This window comes from Oncorhynchus gorbuscha, linkage group LG15 (assembly GCF_021184085.1).
Source record: "Oncorhynchus gorbuscha isolate QuinsamMale2020 ecotype Even-year linkage group LG15, OgorEven_v1.0, whole genome shotgun sequence".
NCBI classification, from domain to species: domain Eukaryota; kingdom Metazoa; phylum Chordata; class Actinopteri; order Salmoniformes; family Salmonidae; genus Oncorhynchus; species Oncorhynchus gorbuscha.
Window position 1 is genome coordinate 76,259,411 of NC_060187.1, and position 23,599 is coordinate 76,283,009.

The window sequence follows — 23,599 nt, forward strand, 5'->3', positions numbered from 1 at the left end:
ATGTGTATGTGAACAATAAAATGTTATTTTATTTATATAAGGTCCCATAGTTGACAGCGCATGTCAGAGCAAAAACCAAGCCCTGATGTGGAAGGAATTGTCCGTAGTTCCGACAGGATTGTTTCAAGGCACAGATCTGGGGAAGGGTACCAAAAAAATGTCTGCAGCGACCCTAAGCACACAGCCAAGACAACCCAGGAGAGGTTTCGCGACAAGTCTTTGAATGTCCTTGAGTGACCCGGCCGGAACCCGGACTTGAACCCCGACCTAACATATCTGGAGACCTTAAAAATAGCTGTGAAACGATGCGCCCCAAACAACCAGACACAGCTTGGAACCACTTGAGAGGATCTGCAGAGAAAGAATGGGAGAAATTCCCCAAATACAGGTGTGCCAAGCTTGTAGCGTCATACCCAAGAAGACTCAAGGCTGTAATCACTGCCAAAGATGCTTCAACAAAGTATTGATTAAAGGGTCTGAATACATGTGATTACTTTTTTTTTCTCTTTGCAAACATTTCTAAAAACCTTTTTTACTTTGTCGTTATGGGGTAGTGTTTAAATTGAGGAAAAACTATTTGACATTTTATAAGGCTGTAAAGTAAATGTGGAAAAAGGGAATGAGTCCAAATACTTTCCTGAATGCACTCTATATACACACAAAACACAGAAAGAATACTACATGCTTGTCAACCATGTATAAATGTTTGGTAGTGTAATAAATATCACAACTAGTGCAGAGTTTGAGTAGCGCAGTGGTCTAAAGCACTGTATCTCAGTGCTAGAGATACGTCACTACAGACCCTGGTTCAATCCCAGGCTGTATCAAACCAGCCATGAGCAGGAGTCCCATAGGGCGGCGCACAATTGGCCAGCATTGTCCGGGTTAGCGGAGAGTTTGGCCGTCAATGTAAAATAAGAATTTGTTCTTCACTGACTTGTCTAGTTAAAAAGGTTAAATAATCAAAGATCACAAAAAAAGCAATACAGGCTTCTGAACTGAAACAAATCATGTGGTCTATGTAATTAACTTTAATTAAATGGCATGTTTATAACAATAGTATCAGAGTTACCTTTAAATAAATTATCCTCTTGTTCCAAATCAAGGAATACACTACAAACACAAAGCAAAGAAAACTGACAATCTTTCAGAATTTATCGCCTACTGATCATCAGGACAATCAGTCATAAAACCATCCGAACAAATAAAATGGAATAAACTGGTGTTTATAACCTCTTAGAAATAAGGTCCCTTGTTTGGGGGACCTGTGTGGTTCTGGTACCGGTTCCAACCCTGCGTGATGTAGGATGTGAAATCTAACACCACTTGAAGCTGGGATGTCCCTTCTACCATTTCAATCACTCTTCCAACTGTCCAACTCCTGGCTGAACCCTATAATCACAGCTACTGACAAAGCACATGCCTGAATCCTTACATCATAGCGCAGCAGGAGAGTGGTTTCATTACAGTAGCACATTCAGAGATCGATTTATAGCCAATAATCTAAAACAATTAATACAGTTTAAACAAAAAAGATTAACATGGAGAGTTCCTAACGAGTTCATGAAGGCAATCTAGAGCGCTGTGAAACTTCCACAGCGATGGGGTCAAACACTTTGATCAAGAGAAACCTGTAGAAAATATCTAACACTAAACATACAAATATGATATTTACAGTTATGAGGTGAACGTCATTTTATAATTTATTTATGCTATATTTAGAAAGCACATAAGTCATTTCAAGCATTATTCATACAATTTTGTTGATAAGGAAATCTATAACATATTTGTACTGTGTACTTGAGCTTGTGTCCTCAGAATTGACCTCAGCAATTTAACTTCAATTTTTTGACCAGAAGTGAGATTTACCTTTCTTTGAGTATGCAACATTACTAGTTACCATTTATGGCCCTCATGATAACTAATTTTGGGGATTATGTAGCTCACATTGAACTGGTTAAATGCAAACATCCATAAAACAAAAGAGCAATAATATTAACAAAAGAGCTCAAAGTATTGGGACAGTGAATTATGTTTTGTTCTTTTGGCTCTGTACCTCCAGACGTTGTATTTGAAATGATACAATGATTATTAGGTTAAAGTGTAGACAGTCAGCTTTAATTAGTATTTTTATCCATATGAACAGTAGTCAAAAGTGTAGTATTTGGTCCCATTGTCCTAGCACATATTGATTACAACAAGGTTGTTACTCTACAAACCTGTTGGATGCTACAATGATTACGGATAGTCCTGAATAATGAGTGAGAAAGCTAGAGTACAGACGCACAAGTATCAAACCCCCAAGACATGCTAACATCTTACCATTACAATGACAGGGGAGGTTAGCATTTTGAAGGGGTATGATATTTATGCCTCTTACTTTCACTCATTAATCACAATTCATTCAGTTTTATCCGTAATCATGGTAGCCACTAATATAGAAGACCACACTATTCTAATTTATAATAGTGACAATACATTTACCATGAATTTCTATTGAGCACAAAATACCCTGACACACAACCAAAACAAACAGCAAACGCATCCAGTCAAGCTTAATGTAAGCATTGCATGCTGGGAATATGGGACCAAATAATGTAACCATTCCCTTAAATGGGGGGGGGGATATGTACAAAAAAAACCTGTTCTTTGAGCGGTTCACCCGATATGGATGAAAATACCCTCAAATTAAAGCGGAGTCTGCACTTTAACCTCAATCGTTGTATCATTTCAAATCCAAAGCGCTGCAGGAGAAACAGAACGTGTCACTGTCCCAATACATGGGGCTCACTGTGACCATACTGGAGGATTGTTAAAACATTGCAGCTTTATCATAAACATGGGGCAAAATTGAGTTAGAATTTGATGTCACACATCGATCACAGACAAAAGAGATCAGACTCCCCTCCATTTAATTCATAAGAGTAACAGAGTTTCATAAAAGGTGCTATTTTAATATACATCATTATCATTTAGGTTTATGACGTCTAAGCAGGTGTTTGGAGAGGTTGGACTTGCGAGCAAAGCTGAGAAAGCAGTGGGGGCAGGAATAACGTTTCCCCTTGTGGATTTTCATGTGGCCGTTCACATGACTCTGTTCATAAAAGCTTTTCCCACACTCTTGGCAGGAGTATGGCTTTACGTCACGGTGAGTGTGGGTCCTCATGTGCAGGGTCAGAGAAGCAGAGCAGATAAAGCGTTTGTGGCATTCAGAACATTCAAATGGCCTCTCCCCAGTGTGGAGGCGCCTGTGTTTAGTTAGATCTCCAGACTGAGTGAAGCTTTTATTGCACTCGGTACAGGTGTATGGTTTCTCACCTGTGTGAGTGCGCTGGTGGTTCTTCAGGTGGTCGAGTCGGGCAAACTGCTTGTCACACACTGTGCAGTGGTAAGGCCTCTCACCGGTGTGTGAGCGCAGGTGTATGTTCAGCACCCCAATCCTTATGAATTTCTGCCCACAAACCCCACAATGGTAGTTTTTCTGGTTGCTGTGGATCTTCAGATGAGTCTTCAGATAACCTTTGTCAGCAAAATCTTTACCACAGACAGTACATTTGAAAGGTCTCTCCCCAGAGTGTGTGCGCAGGTGAAGCTTCAGACTCTCCCTGTATGCAAACTTCCTGTCACATTGGGAGCAGGAGTACTTCCTCTCACCAGAGTGAACAGTCATGTGCTTCCTGAGGAGCGACTTCTGCTTGAAAGCCTTCCCACAGTCCTGACATTTGAATGGCTTGACCCCATTGTGTATTAACAAGTGATAACGGTAAGCGCTGGTATCTGAAAAGCGCTTGCCACACTCCTTGCAGACATAAGGCTTTTCTCCAGTGTGGATGCGCATGTGAGTGTTCAGGCTTGTAGGAGTAGTGAGGATTTTGCCACAATCTAAGCATTGGAAGCCGACTTCCTTAATGACCATCTGTTTAGCGTCCTTAGGTTTATTGCCCTCTGGTTCGTGACACCGGTGAGGCCCGAGGCCCCAGCAATTCTCAAAGCTCTTCTCACAGTCTGCGCAACTGATGTGTCCATTGGTGAGAACAACGGCCATTTTGTGCAAACTCTTGCAGTGCTTCAGCAGGCTGCCCAGGTACTTGAATCTGCGGGAGCACTGTGGGCAGGTGTGGAATTTCTCCTGTACCCTGTGGGGACGGCCAGTTCTCCGGGGAGGGGCAGGTTTCTGGGGACGGGCAGAGGGGTGGGCTTGGCGGGTGTGGATGTCTAGCTGTCGTGGTGTATGGAACATGCAGCTACAGTGGGGACAGCGGTGTGTGGGGCCATACACTCTTTTACTCTTTGAGACTTGGCTTCTCAACATGGCCAGGTACTGCTTCTGGTGTTTGGTCTTGATGTGGTTCTCCAGGAAGTAACAGTCAGTAAAGGAGATGGTGCAGTGTGGACAAGGAAAGAACTGAGGAGAACCTGAGAGTGAGGGATAGAGGGAGAAGAGATGGGTACGATAAGAGGGGAGAAAAAAAATGGCAAATGTAATTTCTCATTCAATAGTCCTTGCCAATATTAATATGAATGTTCCAGTAACCATCACCCATTTAAACTGCGCTGTTGGGAGTAGACTGGAGTATGTTAAACAGTATGTCCTGCCTCCATGGTTTTCTTCATCCCTCCTGACAGCCGTCACCTCCTTCACCAAACAAACTTTAATGTCTCTCAGAAGTGTCTTAACCACCACCTTATGGATTAGAAAGATACAGAAACTACAAGTATGCATTAACAATCTTGCCATAATACTAGGCACATTAGAAAACACTAATCCTACTTACCTCAGCCAACCTGGTTAGCACTACCACAGGATCCTTGTGGAGTGGACTAGAATCTGAATGATGATTTGAACTGGTGCTCTTTGAGAGTGCTTGGGTACAATCTGATTCATCTCTGCCGGTGGAGTCATCTCCTGACTGTGGGTCATGTTCTGTTTGTGTTATACCCAGGTTTCCATGGCGTTTAGTCCCCATGGTTTTTTTGTGCAGTGGCGTAGTTTTTGAACGTTGTTTGATCTTCATCTTGTTGACTAAACTGCCTCTAATATCCTCCTTACTGACATTCTGAGTGAAAAGAGAAGCAGTTTCAGGCTGATGCTCATTAACCAAGATGAGCTAGACTAGGTCACGAAACGCCAGGGAAACTCTTCATGGCACTTCGACATTTGTGTGACTTTTGTAGCAGGTTAGGATAATTAAGGTAGCAGGTTAGGAGACTGTGGTTAAGGTTAGGAAAAATCTTTGCTTACCTGCTATGAAAATCACTGTATCGAAGTGCCATGAAAAAAGTATCCGGGACCAAAACAGCCTATAGACACAGAAACACTGCAGACTTTGGCTGATAGGCAATGATTACACACAATGGCACAGGCATTTATTTGATTAAATCACAACATAATAGGCCATTAGAGACAGGATTGTATTTGAGCAAGGCATCTACATTGAACAAAAATATAAAGGCAAAAAAGTGTTGGTCCTGTTTCATGAGCTAAAATTAAAAAATGAATTTTCCATGTGTACAAAATGCTCATTTCCCAAAAAGAAATTGCACAAATGTTTGATTACATTTAGCAGACACTTATCCAGAGTGACTTAGTCATGAGTGCATACATTTCAGTTTTTTTTTCTTCTTTGTACTGGTCCCCTGTGTGAATTGAGCCCACAACCCTGGTGTTGAAAGCAACCTGCTCAACCAACTGAGACACATGGGACCATACACATGATCATTACACAGGTGCACCTTGTGCTGAGGAAAATAAAAGGCCAAAAAAAGGTGCAGTTTTGTCATACAACAATACCACAGGTGTCTCAAGTTGAGGGAGTGTGATATTGGTTTCAACTGTACCGGGCAGATGGCAGACAGCGTGTACGGTGTGTGGGTGAGCAGTTTGCCGATTTCAACGTGCCCCATGGTGGCGGTGGGGTTATGACATAAGCTACAGACAATCACAACTTAATTGTATCTTTATCAATTTGAATGCAGAGATATACCATGACAAGATCCTGGGGCACGTTGTAGTGCCATTCATGCACCACATTCACCTCATGTTTCTGCACAGCCCCATGACATAAGGATCTGTACACAATTCAATTGTCCCACTTCTTCCATATTTTATTTATTTGACCTTTATTTAACTAGGCAAGTCAGTTAAGAACAAATTCTTATTTTCAATGACGGCCTAGTGTGTTAACTGCCTGTTCAGGGGCAGAACGACGGGGGTTTGAACTTGCAACCTTCCGGTTACTAGTCCAACGCTCTAACCACTAGGCTACCCTGCCAGACCACTCACCAGACATGTCACCCAATGAGCCTGTTTGGGATGATCTGGATCGTTGTATGACAGTGTGTTCCAGTTCCAGCCAATATCCAGCAACTTCACACAGCCATTGAAGACAAGTGGGACAACATTCCACAGGCCACAATCAACAGCCTGATCAACTATATGAAGGTGGTGTGTTGCACTACATGAGGCAAATGGTGGTAACACCAAATAGACTGGTTCTGATACCTTTTGTGCATGTATCAGACCAGACAAATATCGGTATTCTCAGTCAAGCAAAATTAATCGATTAGAGGCCAATTAATTTATTGCAATTGACCGATTCCCTTATAACTCAGTGAAATCTTCGAAATGGTTGCATGTCCAGTGTATTTTCTTAATACACACAGCTTTGCATAGTTAATTGTTTAATTCCAGCGTTCACTTCCAGCATTTTAATCAATTCTTCATTTCCTGAACTAACGTCTAATCACTTACACACTAAGGTTTATTTTGCCATAGAATGCCGATTAAAATTCTCTGTAGTTATTACGACCGTTTTTACTGGCGATAAAAACGCCAGTAAGTCATCACTGAATAATTTAAACTCAACAAAACATTAAAGTGTTTAACCGGAATTGTTTACCTAGTGTAAACAACTAATTGAGACCTGGCGTTTATTTGAAACAGGCGTATATTTGCTGACATGTGTGCCGTTGCTCAGTTATTAAAGAGGGACAGGCAGCAATTTCAAACGGCGTTTAATTGAAGTTACGGTTAAAGCTGTCTAGAATCTAGCTAGAAGATGGGAATTTGTTGAAAACGGAGTGAATTATCTACAAAAACACATCATGTGGCGTGGTTTTGGTGAAACTTGGATAAACCAAATTACGCAGCTTCTTACTTCGCATATTTAGCTACAATTGACAACGGTCACGCACCAAACGTTCGACTTCGTTTTACAGACATCAACGATGTGAGTAAACATTTGTTTTCTACACAAAACATTCACGGGCAAAATAACTTCACTTACCTTCTTCGATTCAAACCAAACAGTGACCGGAAGAGCTCTGTTTACACTTCCTTGGCGTGGGTGTAGATTGACCAATCAGGTAATCATGTAGAAAGATTGTCTGCTGATTGATGAGGATTTTAAAAAGACACACTCGCAGAAAAGTGTGGGTACATACTGACCTGAAAACAATGAGCCAATATAATCTAAATCTGACCCTTAACCTAATTGTAACCAATTCTGAAATTAAATAGCCTATCGGTTTGCACTGCAGGCCAGCAGTGTCCATTATTGGGTGCGTTCGTATTGCACTCTGGAGGGCGTATCTAAATTCAGAATATTTGTTTATTTTTTTGTTAAATTTAACCCTTTTTACTTACCCTAGCAGAGCTGGTTATGCGGTTTTCATGTTATCCAGAGCGTTGGTGACTGTAACTGTGCTGCTGGCAACAATTGAATTAAGCTTATTTTTTGCCGTTGTTTGCTGACAACGGTCCTATTCAACCGGCGTTGAGCGTTCGTAAATTCATCAGTTATAGAGCGAATTTTCGAACGCCTTTATAAAAAATAAAAAGAAGAAGCCTATAGTCGTCCCCCACTGATGACGTACCATGATAAAATGGTCTTCAACCAAATAATTTGACGCTAATTGTTTGTAATTTATGTATGCTTGTGTTCCCACATGTGCTTTATGTATTGATTTGTTGTTAATAAAAATAAAATGTAAAAATTAAAAAATTAAATAAAACTAATAATTTGACGCTATTTCAATGACATGTGTTGAAATGACATGAATTGCATAAAATTAGTCCACCTCAACCGATGTCTCTCTTATTCTATGCACAAGAAAACCAGAGGTGTGTCATCTTTCCTGGACTTTTAATATTGTCACCTACTACTCATTACCAGGACAAAGAGTCTGCCAGGCAACCATCTTCTGTACATCACTGTTCCCTAATTTAAAAAAAAAACAAATAAAAAATGTAAAAAATAAAAAGGGTTAAAAAAACACGTAAACTAACAAATACAAGAACAATGTAACCAGTTTAATAATGCTTGTGCCCAGACTCGAAGGTAGCTGAAGATAGTGCTTCAATTTTCCTTAATTAGGAGCAATGCTACTAAACAAGAAAGCTGATATTTTTGTTATATATTTGATTAAATACATGTAAAGGAGAAATATATCTGAATTACCAATCATTTTGTAGTCTAATGGTTGTTTTGTGTGGTGTATCCAGTAGCACCATTCAGATTGTTCCAAAATAATGGGGGGATTCATCTTGTAGTGAGTAATATGAGAAACTGAAGAAAATGTTCTTCTTAAGAGTGCAAAAAACATCTAACAAAAATGTAACACACCCTCCTTGAAAATAAAACAACTTTTTCATTCATGTTATCTTTCACCAGGAAGATGGAGCTTTGCACATATCTTGTCGCTTTCCTTTGTCTCCATTATAATCTGACAATTTCCATACAATGTTTTGTTCCACATAATGTAATTGCTTTCTTGTTCCATTTGTCACAAGACAAATCACAAAAAATAATTACGTTTTAATCAAAGCTCTCACTGGCTGATAAAATCATCCAATCGAGAGAGCCAAAATAAAAAAAAAAGGCATATAAGTTAACATACAGTTCATATACAATAACTGAAATTTAAAAAACTAAACAATACAGAGTGTGTTATGTTATCCACTCGTAAATGGCTACAGGGACGGAAGTCTGATAACCTAGTTAAATCCTTCATTTGTAACAAAATCTATTTAAAACAGACATCAAATGTGTCAAGTTTTGCTTTGCTAAATATGTTCTCCATAAGCCTCACAATAGGAAACGATACACAACAGGATTGTTAAGTGTAGTTCACAAATGCAGAAGAACTGGAGACAGACGAGCAGAGAAACAAATACAACAGCAACCTATAAAGAACCATGTAACAGGTCCTGTGAATGAACATGTACAAATATAGACTTCAGGTTGAGTGAATAAACAGACACGTAGCTTAAAAACCTGCCATATATGAACTTATAATTATATTATAATTAATTTCACTCATCATTACTGCCAGGATATAAAAAAACATCTGACAAACAAGCATCACTTTCTTTATTCCTATCCTGTCAAATCGATGTTGCACATCCTGGCGGACTAAGCCTTCCATCTCTTGTTTTTAATGGTAATGTTTGATTGCTACTTCATTTTTTATAAAGCACATATAAGCACGCCCCCTCTAACCAATTACAATGCCCCCCAGCCTGCCTTGCCAATGACAATGCCCCTCTGTGGCGGGCAGGTAGATGAGCTGGGGCTCCTCTGGCTCCAAATAGACGGTGAGCTTGGCGAAGGGCCTGGATGCCATCTTGGTCATTTCCTGGATGTGACGCCTCTGCTCTCGGCGGAAGTCCATGAACTGCTTGATCTTCCAGAGGAGGACGCAGACGGAGAGGAAGAGGAAGAAGCAGGAGAAGACAACAGAGAAGACAACGAACAGATCGATGTGAGCCTGGTCCAGGCGAAGGAAGAGCAGGCCCTGGGACTCGCCCCGTCTCCCCTCGGTGCCTACACCACGCAGGGCGATGTAGAAGCGGCTGGACTTCAGGGAGTGGACCTCATGGGGGAAGGTGATGACCACGAGGTTACGGACACCTCGAACAATCAGCACCGTCTGGGGCTTCCACATCGTGATATAGGAGATGAGCCCCTCCACCTTGGCCTCCTGTACCTCCCTGTCTGCCCCCTGGGGCTTGGCGTGGAGCTGCAGGGGGGTGTTGGGGAGCATGGCCCCACCCAGGCTGGATGAGGAGTTGGCATACACCTTCATAGGTGACAGAGGTGACTCCTTATCCCCTCCGCTCGCCCCATCTCGGGCCACCGACTCATCCTCGATCTTGATGGCGTGGATGCCTGTGTGGAGGTCCACTTCTACAATGAAGGTGTCATGGGAGTTGGACACGTACACCTCCACCTCCCCGAAGGTCATGTCGATGGTGACTCGGATGTCCACGTTGGTGAACTTTGGCTGGGCATCGAAGAAGACAGTGCGTCCCTTGGGCAGATTGCGGATGGTAGGGGTCGACGCAAAACACTCATTGTCCACGTTGAACTGCCGGTAGCACTAGTGCTCATTTACTGGTGTGCCATTGAAGGAGTCTTTGCACTTGGCGCACTGCGTGGAGGATTCCAGAGAGGGAGAAGAAACAAGAAATACAAGTGCAAGAGAAATGCAGTTAAATGACATCCAAGATGGTATACCGATTCCTACACAGTGAGTGTCTAGCTTGCACATAAATCTCTTTAATTACTTGTTAATTTATTTCTTATTCTTATCCGTATTTTTTAAAACTGCATTGTTGGTTTGGAGCTCGTAAGTAAGCATTTCACTATAAGGTGAACACAGTGAGAAGTGTAAGCCCCTGTATTTGGGGTTGGCAAGGGAATATGCCGAACCTTTCGGGAGTTCTGCAGGGGGAACAGCACCCAAGACCACCCTTTGGACCCAAACAGCGTAATTAACTCACTGTCTGTTTTAGTTCATTTTTTGTTCTTTCCATCTTGCTTTGAGTTTATTATTAATCACAACTGTTGTATTCAGAGCATGTGATTAAGAATAAACTCAAAGCAAGATGGAAAGAACATATAAATGAACTAAAACAGACAGTGAGTCACTTTCCAGAGTAGCAGCAGCTTGCATGTGAGTGGGTGTGTAGAGTCAGTATAAATGTATGTGCATATAATGTGAGTGAGCAGATGATGGAGTGAGTGTTTGTGTGTGTGTGTGTTGGAGTGACAGTGTGAGTGTGTAGGGCCCTGTGACTGTATTGAGACAGTGCAAATATTGAAATGAAAGGTCAATAAAGATACAAGACAAACTCAGTCTGTGTAGTTATTTTGTTAGCTAATTATCAGTCTTATTGTTTGGGGATAGAAGCTGCTGAAGAGCCTGTTGGTGTCAGACTTGATGCCTTCCTTCCACACCTCCTAATATAGATGTCCTGGATGGCAGGGAGCTCGGCCCCGGTGATGTACTGGGCTGTCCCAAAACCCTCTGTAGCGCCATAAGATCGAGGTCGGTGCTATTGCCATACCAAGCAATGATGTAGCCAGTCAATATGCTCTCAATGGTACAGCTGTAGAACCTTTTTAGGATACTATGTATGTATACCAACTGAATATGTAGCCGTGTTTGCAGGACAGGTGGAGTGGTAGTACTGATGATTGTGATGATGTAATGATGATGAGGTTGTGTGTGTATTGCCGCTGAGGTATCCAAGTGCTACTTCTTCTGCCGTTAATGATGATTGTGACGTGTGGCTTCCTACCGGCTGAGAACGTAGCCCTGCTTGCAGGTGCAGTGGTATCCCTGGGTCAGGTCATGGCAGTCCTGGGTGACGTTACAGTGGTGGTGGCCGTTGGCACACTCATCCTCCTCTGGGCAGTGGAGGAAAGACCAGCTGCTGTTTCTCTGGGGACACACTCCCTCCTGACACATGCACGCACGCACACACACACAGGGGAAAGTGAGGAGAAGAGGTAACTTGAAATAGTTATTGGGAGTAGAGAATATAACCCTAAATGATGGACAATAAAGTTATATTCTATAAAGCTCTTATATTTTATAAATATATATACACTACCAGCCAAAAGTCTTAGAACACATACTCATTTAAGGGTTTTTCTTTCATTTGTACTATTTTCTACATTGTAGAATAATAGTTTAGACATCAAAACTATGAAATAACACATATGGAATCATGTAGAAACCAAAGCAATCTGTGATCCAACTCAACCCAAACCTATTTGGTTGAGGTCGGGGGATTCGGGGGATCCTTCTTGGTAAAATTGCCCTTATACAGCCTGGAGTTGTGTTGGGTCATTGTCCTTTTGAAAAACAAATGATAGTCCCACCAAGCCCAAATAGCCATGCTGGTTAAATGTTCCTTGAATTCTAAATAAATCAGTCACCAGCAAAGCACCCCACACCATAACACCTCCATGCTTTAATGTGGGAAATACAGACGCGGAGATCATCCGTTCACCCACACCACGTCTCACAAAGACACAGCGGTTGGAACCAAAAATATCCAATTTGGACTACAGACCACCTGACAAATTTCCACCGGTCTAACGTCCATTGCTCGTGTTTCTTATCTCAAGCAAGTCTCTTCTTATTATTGGTGTCCTTTAGTAGTGGTTTAGTTACAGCAATTCAACCATGAAGTCCTGATTCACAGTGACCTCTGAACAGTTGATGTTGAGATGTGTCTGCTTACCTGAACTCTGTGTAGCATTTATTTGGGCTGCAAGTTCTGAGGCTGGCAACTCTAATGAACTTATCCTCTGCGGCAGAGGTAACTCTGGGTCTTCCATTCCTGTGGCGGTCCTCATGAGAGCCAGTTTCATCATAGCGCTTGATTGTTTTTGCGACTGCACTTGAAACTTTCAAAGTTCGTGAAATGTTCCTTATTGACACCTTCATGTCTTAAAGTAATGATGAGCTGTTCTTGCCATAATATGGACTTGGTCTTTTACCAAATAGGAATTTCCTCTGTATACCCCCCATACCTTGTCACAACATAACTGATTGGCTCAAATGCATTAAGGAAAGAAATTCCACAAAAGAACTTTTAAGGCACACCAGTTAATTGAAATGCATTCCAGGTGACAAGCTCATAAATCTGGTTGAGAGAATGGCAAGAGTGTGCAAAGCTGTTATCAAAGCAATTTGAAGAATCTCAAATATAAAATGTGTTTAACACTTTTTTGGTTACTACACGATTCCTTGTGTTACTTCAGTTGTCTTCACTATTACTCTACAATGTAGAAAAAAGTCAAAGTAAAGAAAAAGCCTTGAATAGGTGTTCTAAAACTGACACACACACAGTGGACGAGGATCTATTATTCAATCTTAAACTACATTCTAAAGGTCTATTCAATTCTGTTCCCCTTACCGTCAAAGGCCTCGCCGCTGGCAGCACACCAGGGCCAGGCGATGCAGAGAGCACTGGGTGAGCAGGTGTTTGCCTAAACTGCTGCCCTTCGTGAATATTTTGCCACACTCGCATTCGTAAGGTTTCTCTCCGGTGTGGGACATGCGCATGTGAGTGTTCAGGCTCATAGTTGTGAGGATCTTGCCACTCGGAGCAATGGAAGCCAACTTCCAGACATATCACAGGCTTACTGTCCTTAGGTTTATTGCCCTCTGGTTCATGACACCGGTGAGGCCCCAGTCCCCAAAAATTCAGGTACAGGAATCTGCAGGCACACTGCACACTTATCCATTTTAGAGCAAGGTAGTAACGTAACAAAATGTGGAAAAAAAGTTACAGGGTCCGAATACTTTCCTGAATGCCCTGTACATACACACAAAGAGAATGAATACTGCATGCTTGTCTACCATGTTCAAATGTTTGGTAATGCAATAAAAATAAACCAGTGCAGGTCAATGATGGCTTATGGACTGAAACAAATGTGGTCCATGTTAGTAACCTTCATTAAAAGTAATGTTTATAACAATACTAGGCGAGTGACCTTCACATAAAAGCTCCTCTTCTTCCAAAAATACAGTACAAACCAACAACAAAACTGACGATAATCTTTCAGAATTTATTATCGCCTACTGATCACCAGGTCAATCATTCATGAAACCATCTTCTGTACATACGTTCTTAATTTTTATACAGAGCAAATAAAACTTTTTTTGTGTGCGTTTATAACCTCTTAGAAATAAGGTCCCTTGTTTGGGGGACCTGTGTGGTTCTGGTACCGGTTCCAACCCTGCGTGATGTAGGATGTGAAATCTAACACCACTTGAAGCTGGGATGTCCCTTCTACCATTTCAATCACTATTCCAACTGTCCAACTCCTGGCTGAACCCTATAATCACAGCTACTGACAAAGCACATGCCTGAATCCTTACATCATAGCGCAGCAGGAGAGTGGTTTCATTACAGTAGCACATTTAGAGATTGATTAAGGATGAAAGGAGTGTTCCTAAAAAGTGAATATAGTCAAGCTAGAGCTCTGAGATGTTTACAGCGATGGGGGTCAGACATTGTGAACAAGAGAAACATCCAGAATATATGAATTCTCTAACACTAAACAAATATGTAATTTAAAGTTAAGGAAGATGATATCTTAGTGTCATTTTATAATTTAAGCAATATTTAGAAAGAATAAACACTTCAAAGCCCCATTCATACAATTCTATTTGACAAAATTGTATCATCATTTGTACTGTGTGTACTTGAGCTAGTATCCTTTATAGTGACCTCAACAATCTATACCTATTTTTTACCGGAAGTGAGATTTTTAAATCAAATCAAATTTATTTATACATTTGAGTATGAAACATTACTAGTTATCATTTATGGCCCTCATGATAACTACTTTTGGGGATTATGTAGCTCACATTGAACTGGTTAAACACAAACATCCATAAAACAAAAGAGCAATAATATTAACAAAAGAGCTCCAAAAGTATTGGGACAGTGAATTATGTTTTGTTCTTTTGGCTCTGTACCTCCAGACGTTGTATTTGAAATGATACAATGATTATTAGGTTAAAGTGTAGACAGTCAGCTTTAATTAGTATTTTTATCCATATGAACAGTTTAGAAATTACACTTCTTGAACATAATCCCCTAAAATGGGGGGGGGGGGCTTGAAAAATTGGTACAAATTCCTTGGGTGGTAAAAGTAGTCAAAAGTGTAGTATTTGGTCCCATCGCCCTAGCACATAATGATTACAACAAGGTTGTTACTCTACAAACTTGTTTGATGCTACAATGATTACGGATAGTCCTGAATAATGAGTGAGAAAGCAAGAGTACAGACGCACAAGTATCAAACCCCCAAGACATGCTAACATCTTACCATTACAATGACAGGGGAGGTTAGTATTTTGAAGGGGTATGATATTTATGCCTCTTACTTTCACTCATTAATCACAATTCATTCAGTTTTATCCGTAATCATGGTAGCCACTAATATAGAAGACCACACTATTCTAATTTATAATAAAAGTGACAATACATTATTTACCATGAATTTCTATTGAGCACAAAATACCCTGACACACAACCAAAACAAACAGCAAACGCATCCAGTCAAGCTTAATGTAAGCATTGCATGCTGGGAATATGGGACCAAATAATGTAACCATTCCCTTAAAAATGAGGGGGGGAATATGTACAAAAAAACCTGTTCTTTGAGCGGTTCACCCGATATGGATGAAAATACCCTCAAATTAAAGCGGAGTCTGCACTTTAACCTCAATCGTTGTATAATTTCAAATCCAAAGCGCTGCAGGAGAAACAAAACGTGTCACTGTCCCAATACATGGAGCTCACTGTGACCATACTGGAGGATTGTTAAAACATTGCAGCGTTATCATAAACATGGGGCAAAATTGAGTTAGAATTTGATGTCACACATAGATCACGGACAAAAGAGATCAGACTCCCCTCCATTTAATTCATAAGAGTAACAGAGTTTCATAAAAGGTGCTATTTTAATATACATCATTATCATTTAGGTTTATGACGTCTAAGCAGGTGTTTGGAGAGGTTGGACTTGCGAGCAAAGCTGAGAAAGCAGTGGGGGCAGGAATAACGTTTCCCATTGTGGATTTTCATGTGGCCGTTCACATGACTCTGTTCATAAAAGCTTTTCCCACACTCTTGGCAGGAGTATGGCTTTACGTCACGGTGAGTGTGGGTCCTCATGTGCAGGGTCAGAGAAGCAGAGCAGATAAAGCGTTTGTGGCATTCAGAACATTCAAATGGCCTCTCCCCAGTGTGGAGGCGCCTGTGTTTAGTTAGATCTCCAGACTGAGTGAAGCTTTTATTGCACTCGGTACAGGTGTATGGTTTCTCACCTGTGTGAGTGCGCTGGTGGTTCTTCAGGTGGTCGAGTCGGGCAAACTGCTTGTCACACACTGTGCAGTGGTAAGGCCTCTCACCTGTGTGTGAGCGCAGGTGTACGTTCAGCACCCCAATCCTTATGAATTTCTGCCCACAAACCCCACAATGGTAGTTTTTCTGGTTGTTGTGAATCTTCAGATGCATCTTCAGATAACCTTTGTCAGCAAAGTCTTTACCACAGACAGTACATTTGAAAGGTCTCGCCCCGGAGTGTGTGCGCAGGTGAAGCTTCAGACTCTCCCTGTATGCAAACTGCCTGTCACATTGGGAGCAGGAGTACTTCCTCTCACCAGAGTGAACAGTCATGTGCTTCCTGAGGAGGTACTTCTGCTTGAAAGCCTTCCCACAGTCCTGACATTTGAATGGCTTAACCCCATTGTGTATTAACAAGTGATAACGGTAAGCGCCTGTACCTGAGAAGCGCTTGCCACACTCCTTGCAGACATAAGGCTTTTCTCCAGTGTGGATGCGCATGTGAGTGTTCAGGCTCGTAGGAGTAGTGAGAATCTTGCCACAATCTAAGCATTGGAAGCCGACTTCCTTAATGACCATCTGTTTAGCGTCCTTAGGTCTATTGCCCTCTGGTTCGTGACACCGGTGAGGCCCCAGGCCCCAGCAATTCTCAAAGCTCTTCTCACAGTCTGCGCAACTGATGTGTCCATTGGTGAGAACAACGGCCATTTTGTGCAAACTCTTGCAGTGCTTCAGCAGGCTGCCCAGGTACTTGAATCTGCGGGAGCACTGTGGGCAGGTGTGGAATTTCTCCTGAACCCTGTGGGGACGGCCAGTTCTCCTGGGAGGGGCAGGTTTCTGGGGACGGGCAGAGGGGTGGGCCTGGCGGGTATGAATGTCTAGCTGTCGTGGTGTATGGAACATGCAGCTACAGTGGGGACAGCGGTGTGTGGGGCCATACACTCTTTTACTCTTTGAGACTTGGCTTCTCAACATGGCCAGGTACTGCTTCTGGTGTTTGGTCTTGATGTGGTTCTCCAGGAAGTAACAGTCAGTAAAGGAGATGGTGCAGTGTGGACAAGGAAAGAACTGAGGAGAACCTGAGCGTGAGGGATAGAGGGAGAAGAGATGGGTACGATAAGAGGGGAGAAAAAAAATGGCAAATGTAATTTCTCATTCAATAGTCCTTGCCAATATTAATATGAATGTTCCAGTAACCATCACCCATTTAAACTGCGCTGTTGGGAGTAGACTGGAGTATGTTAAACAGTATGTCCTGCCTCCATGGTTTTCTTCATCCCTCCTGACAGCCGTCACCTCCTTCACCAAACAAACTTTAATGTCTCTCAGAAGTGTCTTAACCACCACCTTATGGATTAGAAAGATACAGAAACTACAAGTAAGCATTAACAATCTTGCCATAATACTAGGCACATTAGAAAATACTAATCCTACTTACCTCAGCCAACCTGGTTAGCACTACCACAGGATCCTTGTGGAGTGGACTAGAATCTGAATGATGATTTGAACTGGTGCTCTTTGAGAGTGCTTGGGTACAATCTGATTCATCTCTGCCGGTGGAGTCATCTCCTGACTGTGGGTCATGTTCTGTTTGTGTTATACCCAGGTTTCCATGGCGTTTAGTCCCCATGGTTTTTTTGTGCAGTGGCGTAGTTTTTGAACGTTGTTTGATCTTCATCTTGTTGACTAAACTGCCTCTAATATCCTCCTTACTGACATTCTGAGTGAAAAGAGAAGCAGTTTCAGGCTGATGCTCTTTAACCAAGATGAGCTAGACTAGGTCACGAAACGCAAGGGAAACTCTTCATGGCACTTCGACATTTGTGTGACTTTTGTAGCAGGTTAGGATAATTAAGGCAGCAGGTTAGGAGTCTGTGGTTAAGGTTAGGAAAAAGCTCTCCTTACCTGCTATGAAAATCACTGTATCGAAGTGCCATGAAAAAGAGTATCCGGGACCAGAACAGCCTATAGACACACACAAACACTGCAGACTTTGGCTGATAGGCAATGATGATTACACTTCATTATTAGCCAAAAGTTGAATCACTCAACTAACAAGGCTAGTCGTCTTAAATTAATAATAAATAATATATGCCATTTAGCAGACGCTTTTATCCAAAGCGACTTACAGTCATGTGTGCATACATTCTACGTATGGGTGGTCCCGGGGATCGAACCCACTACCCTGGCGTTACAAGCGCCATGCTCTACCAACTGAGCTACACAGGACCACGGCACAAGCATTTATTTTATTAAATCACTCTACATAATAGGCCATTAGAGACAGGATTCTATTTGAGCAAGGCATCGACACTGAATAAAAATATAAATGCAAAAAAGTGTTGGTCCTGTGTTTCATAACCGAAAATAATAGATCACACATTTTCCATGTGTACAAAATGCTTATTTCTCAACAAAAAAAAATATGCACATTTTTTTACATCCCTCCTTTGCCAAGATAATCCATCCACCTGACAGGTGTGGCACATCAAGAAGCTGATTAAAACAGCATGATTACATTTACATTTTAGTCATTTAGCAGACACTCTTATCCAGAGCGACTTAGTCATGAGTGCTTACATTTCATAGTTTTTTTTCTCTCCGTATTGGTCCCCTGTGGGAATTGAGCCCACAACCCTGGTGTTGAAAGCAACCTGCTCAACCAACTGAGACACATGGGACCATACACATGATCATTACACAGGTGCACCTTGTGCTGAGGAAAATAAAAGGCCAAAAAAAGGTGCAGTTTTGTCATACAACAATACCACAGGTGTCTCAAGTTGAGGGAGTGTGATATTGGTTTCAACTGTACCGGGCAGATGGCAGACAGCGTGTACGGTGTGTGGGTGAGCGGTTTGCCGATGTCAACGTGCCCAATGGTGGCGGTGGGGTTATGCCATGGGCAGACATAAGCTACAGACAATGAACAGAACTGCACTTTATCGTTGGCAATTTGAATGCACAGAGATACCGTGACAAGATTCTGAGGCATGTTGTCGTGCCAGTCATCCGCCAAATTCACCTCAGGTTTCTTCACAGCCCCATGACGGAATTATCTGTACACAATTCCTAGAATCTGAAAATGTCCCACTTCTTCCATGGCCTACATACTCAGCCATGTCACCCAATGAGGCTGTTTGGTCTGCTCTGGATTGTTGTGTACAACAGCGTATTCCAGTTCTCACCAATATTCAGCAACTTCACACAGCTATTGAAGACGAGTGGGACAGCATTCCACAAGCCACTATCAACAGCCTGATCAACTCTTATAAGAAGGAGATGTGTCGCAATGCATGACGCAAATGGTGGTCCCACCAAATATAGACAGATTTTCTGATCCACGACCCTACCTTCTTTTTGTATGCATGTATGTGACCAACAGACAAAATGTGTATTCCCAGTCATGTGAAATTCATAGATTTAGGGCCCAATAAATGTATTTCAAATGACCGATTTCCTTATAACAGTCAAATCTTAGAAACAGTTGCATGTTCAGTGTATTTTCTTAAAACATTAACTATGCAAAGCTGTGTGCATTAATTCCAGCATTTTAATACATTTCTTAATTTCCTGAACTAACGTGTTATCGCTTACACACTAACGTTTATTTTGTTTTAGTATGCGTATTACATTTTAAATTAATTTGACTGAAATTATATTTGAAAATACATTTTCTGCAGTTCTTACTTACGCCACCGTTTTTAGGGATATGTACTAGCAGTCTCTTTCTGGCGACAAACGCTAGTAAGCCATTACAGAATCATTTAAACTCAACATATCAAAACATTAAGTGGTTAACACGAATTGTTTACCTAGTGTAAACAACTAATTGAGACCTGGCGTTTATTTGAAACAGGCGTATATTTGCTGACATGTGTGCCGTTGCTCATTTATTAAAGAGGGACAGGCAGCAATTTCAAACGGCGTTTAATTGAAGTTACGGTTAAAGCCGTCTAGAATCTAGCTAGAAGATGGGATTTTTTGTTGAAAACGGAGTGAATTAGCTACAAAAACATCATGTGGCGTGGTTTTGGTGAAACTTGGATAAACCAAATTACGCAGCTTCTTACTTCGCATATTTAGCTACAATTGACAACGGTCACGCACCAAACGTTCGACTTCGTTTTACAGACATCAACGATGTGAGTAAACATTTGTTTTCTACACAAAACATTCACGGGCAAAATAACTTCACTTACCTTCTTCGATTCAAACCAAACAGTGACCGGAAGACCTCTGTTTGCACTTCCTTGGCGTGGGTGTAGATTGACCAATCAGGTAATCATGTAGAAAGATTGTCTGCTGATTGATGAGGATTTTAAAAAGACACACTCGCAGAAAAGTGTGGGTACATACTGACCTGAAAACAATGAGCCAATATAATCTAAATCTGACCCTTAACCTAATTCTAACCAATTCTGAAATTAAATAGCCTATCGGTTTGCACTGCAGGCCAGCAGTGTCCATTATTGGGTGCGTTCGTATTGCACTCTGGAGGGCGTATGTAAAATCAGAATTTTTGTATATTATTTAACTGTCATATTGCCCTTTAGTAAATTCAGAGCTTTTCGCTGTGGGAGCGCATGCTGGAGGCTCTGGCCGAGGAGTAGGAGTGACCTCAACGGCACCCAAATTAACTGGATAAATAGATAACACCGCACTCTGGCCATTTTACTTGCTCTAGCAGAGCTGGTTATGCGTTTTTCATGTTATCCAGAGCGTTGGTGACTAGAACTGTGCTGCTGGCAACAATTGAATTAAGCTTTTTTTTGCCGTTGTTTGCTGACACCAGCCCTATTCAACCGGTGTTGAGCGTTCGTAAATTCATCAGCTATTCTGCGCTCTGAAATGGGAGATAGCCAGAGCGAATTTTCGAACGCTTATAGTCGTCCCCCACTGAAGACGTACCAGGATAAAATGGTCTTCAACCAAGGAATTTGACGCTATTTCAATGATTTGTGTTGAAATTACATGAATAGCATAACATTAGTCCATCTCAACCGATGTCTCACTTATTCCAATTAAAATAAAATATGCACAAGAAAACCACAGACGTGTGCCATCTTTCCTGGACTTTTAATATTGTAGCCGACTCATCACCAGGACAAAGAGCCTGGCAGGCAACCATCTTCTGTACATCACTTGTTCCCTTCTTAAAGAGCAAATATAAAATCTAACTCAGGTGCTCAGTGAAACAAGTACAAGACAAGAAAAACGTAGTCTAATAATGCTTGTGCCCAGACTCGAAGGTAGCTGAAGATAGTGTTACAATTTACCTTAATTAGGAGCAATGCTTACTAACCAAGAAAGCTGTTATTTTTGTAAAAAAAAAAACTTGGTTAAATACATGTAAATGAGAAATCTCTGATTTACCAATCATTTTGTAGTCTAATGGTTGTTTTGTGTAGTAGCACCATTCAGATTGTTGCAAGATAATGGGGGGGATTCATCTTGTAGTGATTCACATGAGAAACCGAAGAAAATTAGTCTTAAGAGTGCAAAAAAACATTAACAAAAATATGTTACACCTTCCTTGAAAATAAAACAACTTTTTCATTCATGTTATCTTTCACCAGGAAGATGGAGCTTTGCACATACCTTGTCGCTTTCCTTTGTCTCCATTATAATCTGACAATTTCCATACGATTTTTTGTTCCACATACTGTAATTTTTTTTCTTGTTCCATTTGTCACAAGACAAATCCAAAAAGTGAATTCAGTTCTAATCATAGCCCTCATTGGCTGATAAAAATCATCCAATTAAAATAGCTAAAAACAAAACCATAAAAGTTAACATACAGTTCATATCAAAGAACTGAAATAAAATTCTTAGAAACTAAACAATACATAGTGTGTGTGTTATGTTATCCACTCGTAAATGGCTACAGGGACAGAAGTCTGATAACCCAGTTAAATCCTTCATTTGTAACAAAATCTATTTAAAAAAGACATGAAATGTGTCAAAAGTGGACACAATACACAACAGGATTGTTAAGTGTAGTTCACAAATGCAGAAGAACTGGAGACAGACGAGCAGAGAAACAAATACAACAGCAACCTATAAAGAACCATGTAACAGGTCCTGTGAATGAACATGTACAAATATAGACTTCAGGTTTTGAGTGAATAAACAGACACGTAGCTTAAAAACCTGCCATATATGAACTTATAATTAATTTCACTCATCATTACTGCCAGGATATAAAAAAACATCTGACAAACAAGCATCACTTTCTTTATTCCCATCCTGTCAAATCGATGTTGCACATCCTGGCGGACTAAGCCTTCCATCTCTTGTTTTTAATGGTAATGTTTGATTGCTACTTTCTGGGGTATAAAGCACATGTTGGTTCCAACTCCAGTAGTTATCGTCCCTACTTTATTGGTCATTCCAAAAAAACGACAGTGCAGAAAAAGTTTCTCTATGCCTCTGGTTGTCAACTGCACTCATACCTCAATAGCGGACGCAGACAGGATGCAACTGAATGGTTGAGCTGATATAATGTGCAGTTGTAGTGCATTCTATTCACGTATAGCGTTTGAAATAAAGCGATACATAACGGAATAAAAGACAATCAATATTGAAACAGTCTAAATATAGATACCGATCCTATCAACTTTAATAAACTTGTGACTAGGGATAATTGACAGTATAGGATGGAAAACAATCTAAAGTTTCCAAAACTGTAAAAATATTGTCTGAGTATAACAGAACTGATATTGCAGGCGAAAGCCTGAGAAAAATCCAATCCGGAAGTGCCTCATGTTTTGAAAGCGCTGCGTTCCAATGCGTCCCTATTGAGCAGTGAATGGGCTATCAACCAGATTACTTTCCCTCCGTATTCCCCAAGGTGTCTACAGCATTGTGACATAGTTTTACACATTTTTGTTGAAGAATACCCGTAAGCGGCTACATTGCGCAACTGGTCACCTGATGGCTCCCAGAGTGATTCTCGCGTAAAATACAGAGGTAGCCATTATTCCAATGGGTCCTACTGAAAAACCAATTGTCCCGGTGGATATATTATCGAATATATATTTGAAAAATACCTTGAGGATTGATTAGAAACAACATTTGCCATGTTTCTGTCGATATTATGGAGCTACTTTGGAATATTTTCTGCCGTTTTCGTGACTGCAATTTCCGGGTGATTTCTCAGTGAAGAACAAAAGGAGCTATTTCGCCTACAAAAACAATATTTTTGGAAAAAAGGAACATTGGCTATCTAACTGAGAGTCTCGTGAGTGAATACCTTTGATGAGCTTCGGATGTTAACGATTTAATTTGATTGCTTTTCTGATTTCCGTGACCAAGTTACCTGCTGCTAGCTGGACAAAATGCTATGCTAGGCTATCGATAAACGTACACAAATGCTTGTCTAGCTTTGGCTGTAAAGCATATTTTGAAAATCTGAGATGACAGGTTGATTAATAAAAG

The 23,599-nt window shown here is 41.0% G+C and overlaps 2 protein-coding genes across 12 annotated transcripts; both read right to left on the reverse strand.

The window, feature by feature from the left end:
- Positions 1 to 1,011: 1,011 nt before the first annotated feature.
- On the reverse strand, positions 1,012 to 7,841 carry LOC123998065 (zinc finger protein 501-like). Of its 7 annotated transcripts, XM_046302922.1 has the most exons (6): positions 7,646 to 7,841; positions 7,287 to 7,386; positions 5,243 to 5,301; positions 4,776 to 5,057; positions 4,597 to 4,684; positions 1,012 to 4,416 (listed from the first exon to the last, which is right to left on the reverse strand). In XM_046302922.1, the coding sequence occupies exons 4-6, from the start codon at positions 5,013 to 5,015 to the stop codon at positions 2,969 to 2,971; spliced, it is 1,776 nt and encodes a 591-aa protein (XP_046158878.1). In that variant the 5' UTR covers positions 5,016 to 5,057; positions 5,243 to 5,301; positions 7,287 to 7,386; positions 7,646 to 7,841; the 3' UTR covers positions 1,012 to 2,968. The 7 variants fall into 7 exon arrangements, with proteins under 7 accessions (XP_046158878.1, XP_046158874.1, XP_046158876.1 ...); XM_046302918.1 differs by lacking the exon at positions 5,243 to 5,301 and having other exon boundaries at positions 7,646 to 7,840; XM_046302920.1 differs by lacking the exon at positions 5,243 to 5,301 and having other exon boundaries at positions 7,287 to 7,389; positions 7,646 to 7,840.
- LOC123998067 (gastrula zinc finger protein XlCGF57.1-like) lies at positions 1,012 to 20,977 on the reverse strand. 5 transcript variants are annotated; one of them, XR_006832218.1, is made up of 5 exons: positions 20,362 to 20,977; positions 17,598 to 17,879; positions 17,419 to 17,506; positions 13,980 to 17,238; positions 1,012 to 1,233 (listed from the first exon to the last, which is right to left on the reverse strand). XR_006832218.1 is itself a non-coding variant. In XM_046302925.1 (4 exons), the coding sequence occupies exons 2-4, from the start codon at positions 17,835 to 17,837 to the stop codon at positions 15,791 to 15,793; spliced, it is 1,776 nt and encodes a 591-aa protein (XP_046158881.1). In that variant the 5' UTR covers positions 17,838 to 17,879; positions 20,362 to 20,977; the 3' UTR covers positions 13,946 to 15,790. The 5 variants fall into 5 exon arrangements, 4 of the variants coding, with proteins under 4 accessions (XP_046158881.1, XP_046158883.1, XP_046158885.1 ...); XM_046302925.1 differs by lacking the exon at positions 1,012 to 1,233 and having other exon boundaries at positions 13,946 to 17,238; XM_046302927.1 differs by lacking the exons at positions 1,012 to 1,233; positions 20,362 to 20,977 and adding an exon at positions 18,065 to 18,130 and having other exon boundaries at positions 13,946 to 17,238.
- Positions 20,978 to 23,599: the final 2,622 nt, after the last annotated feature.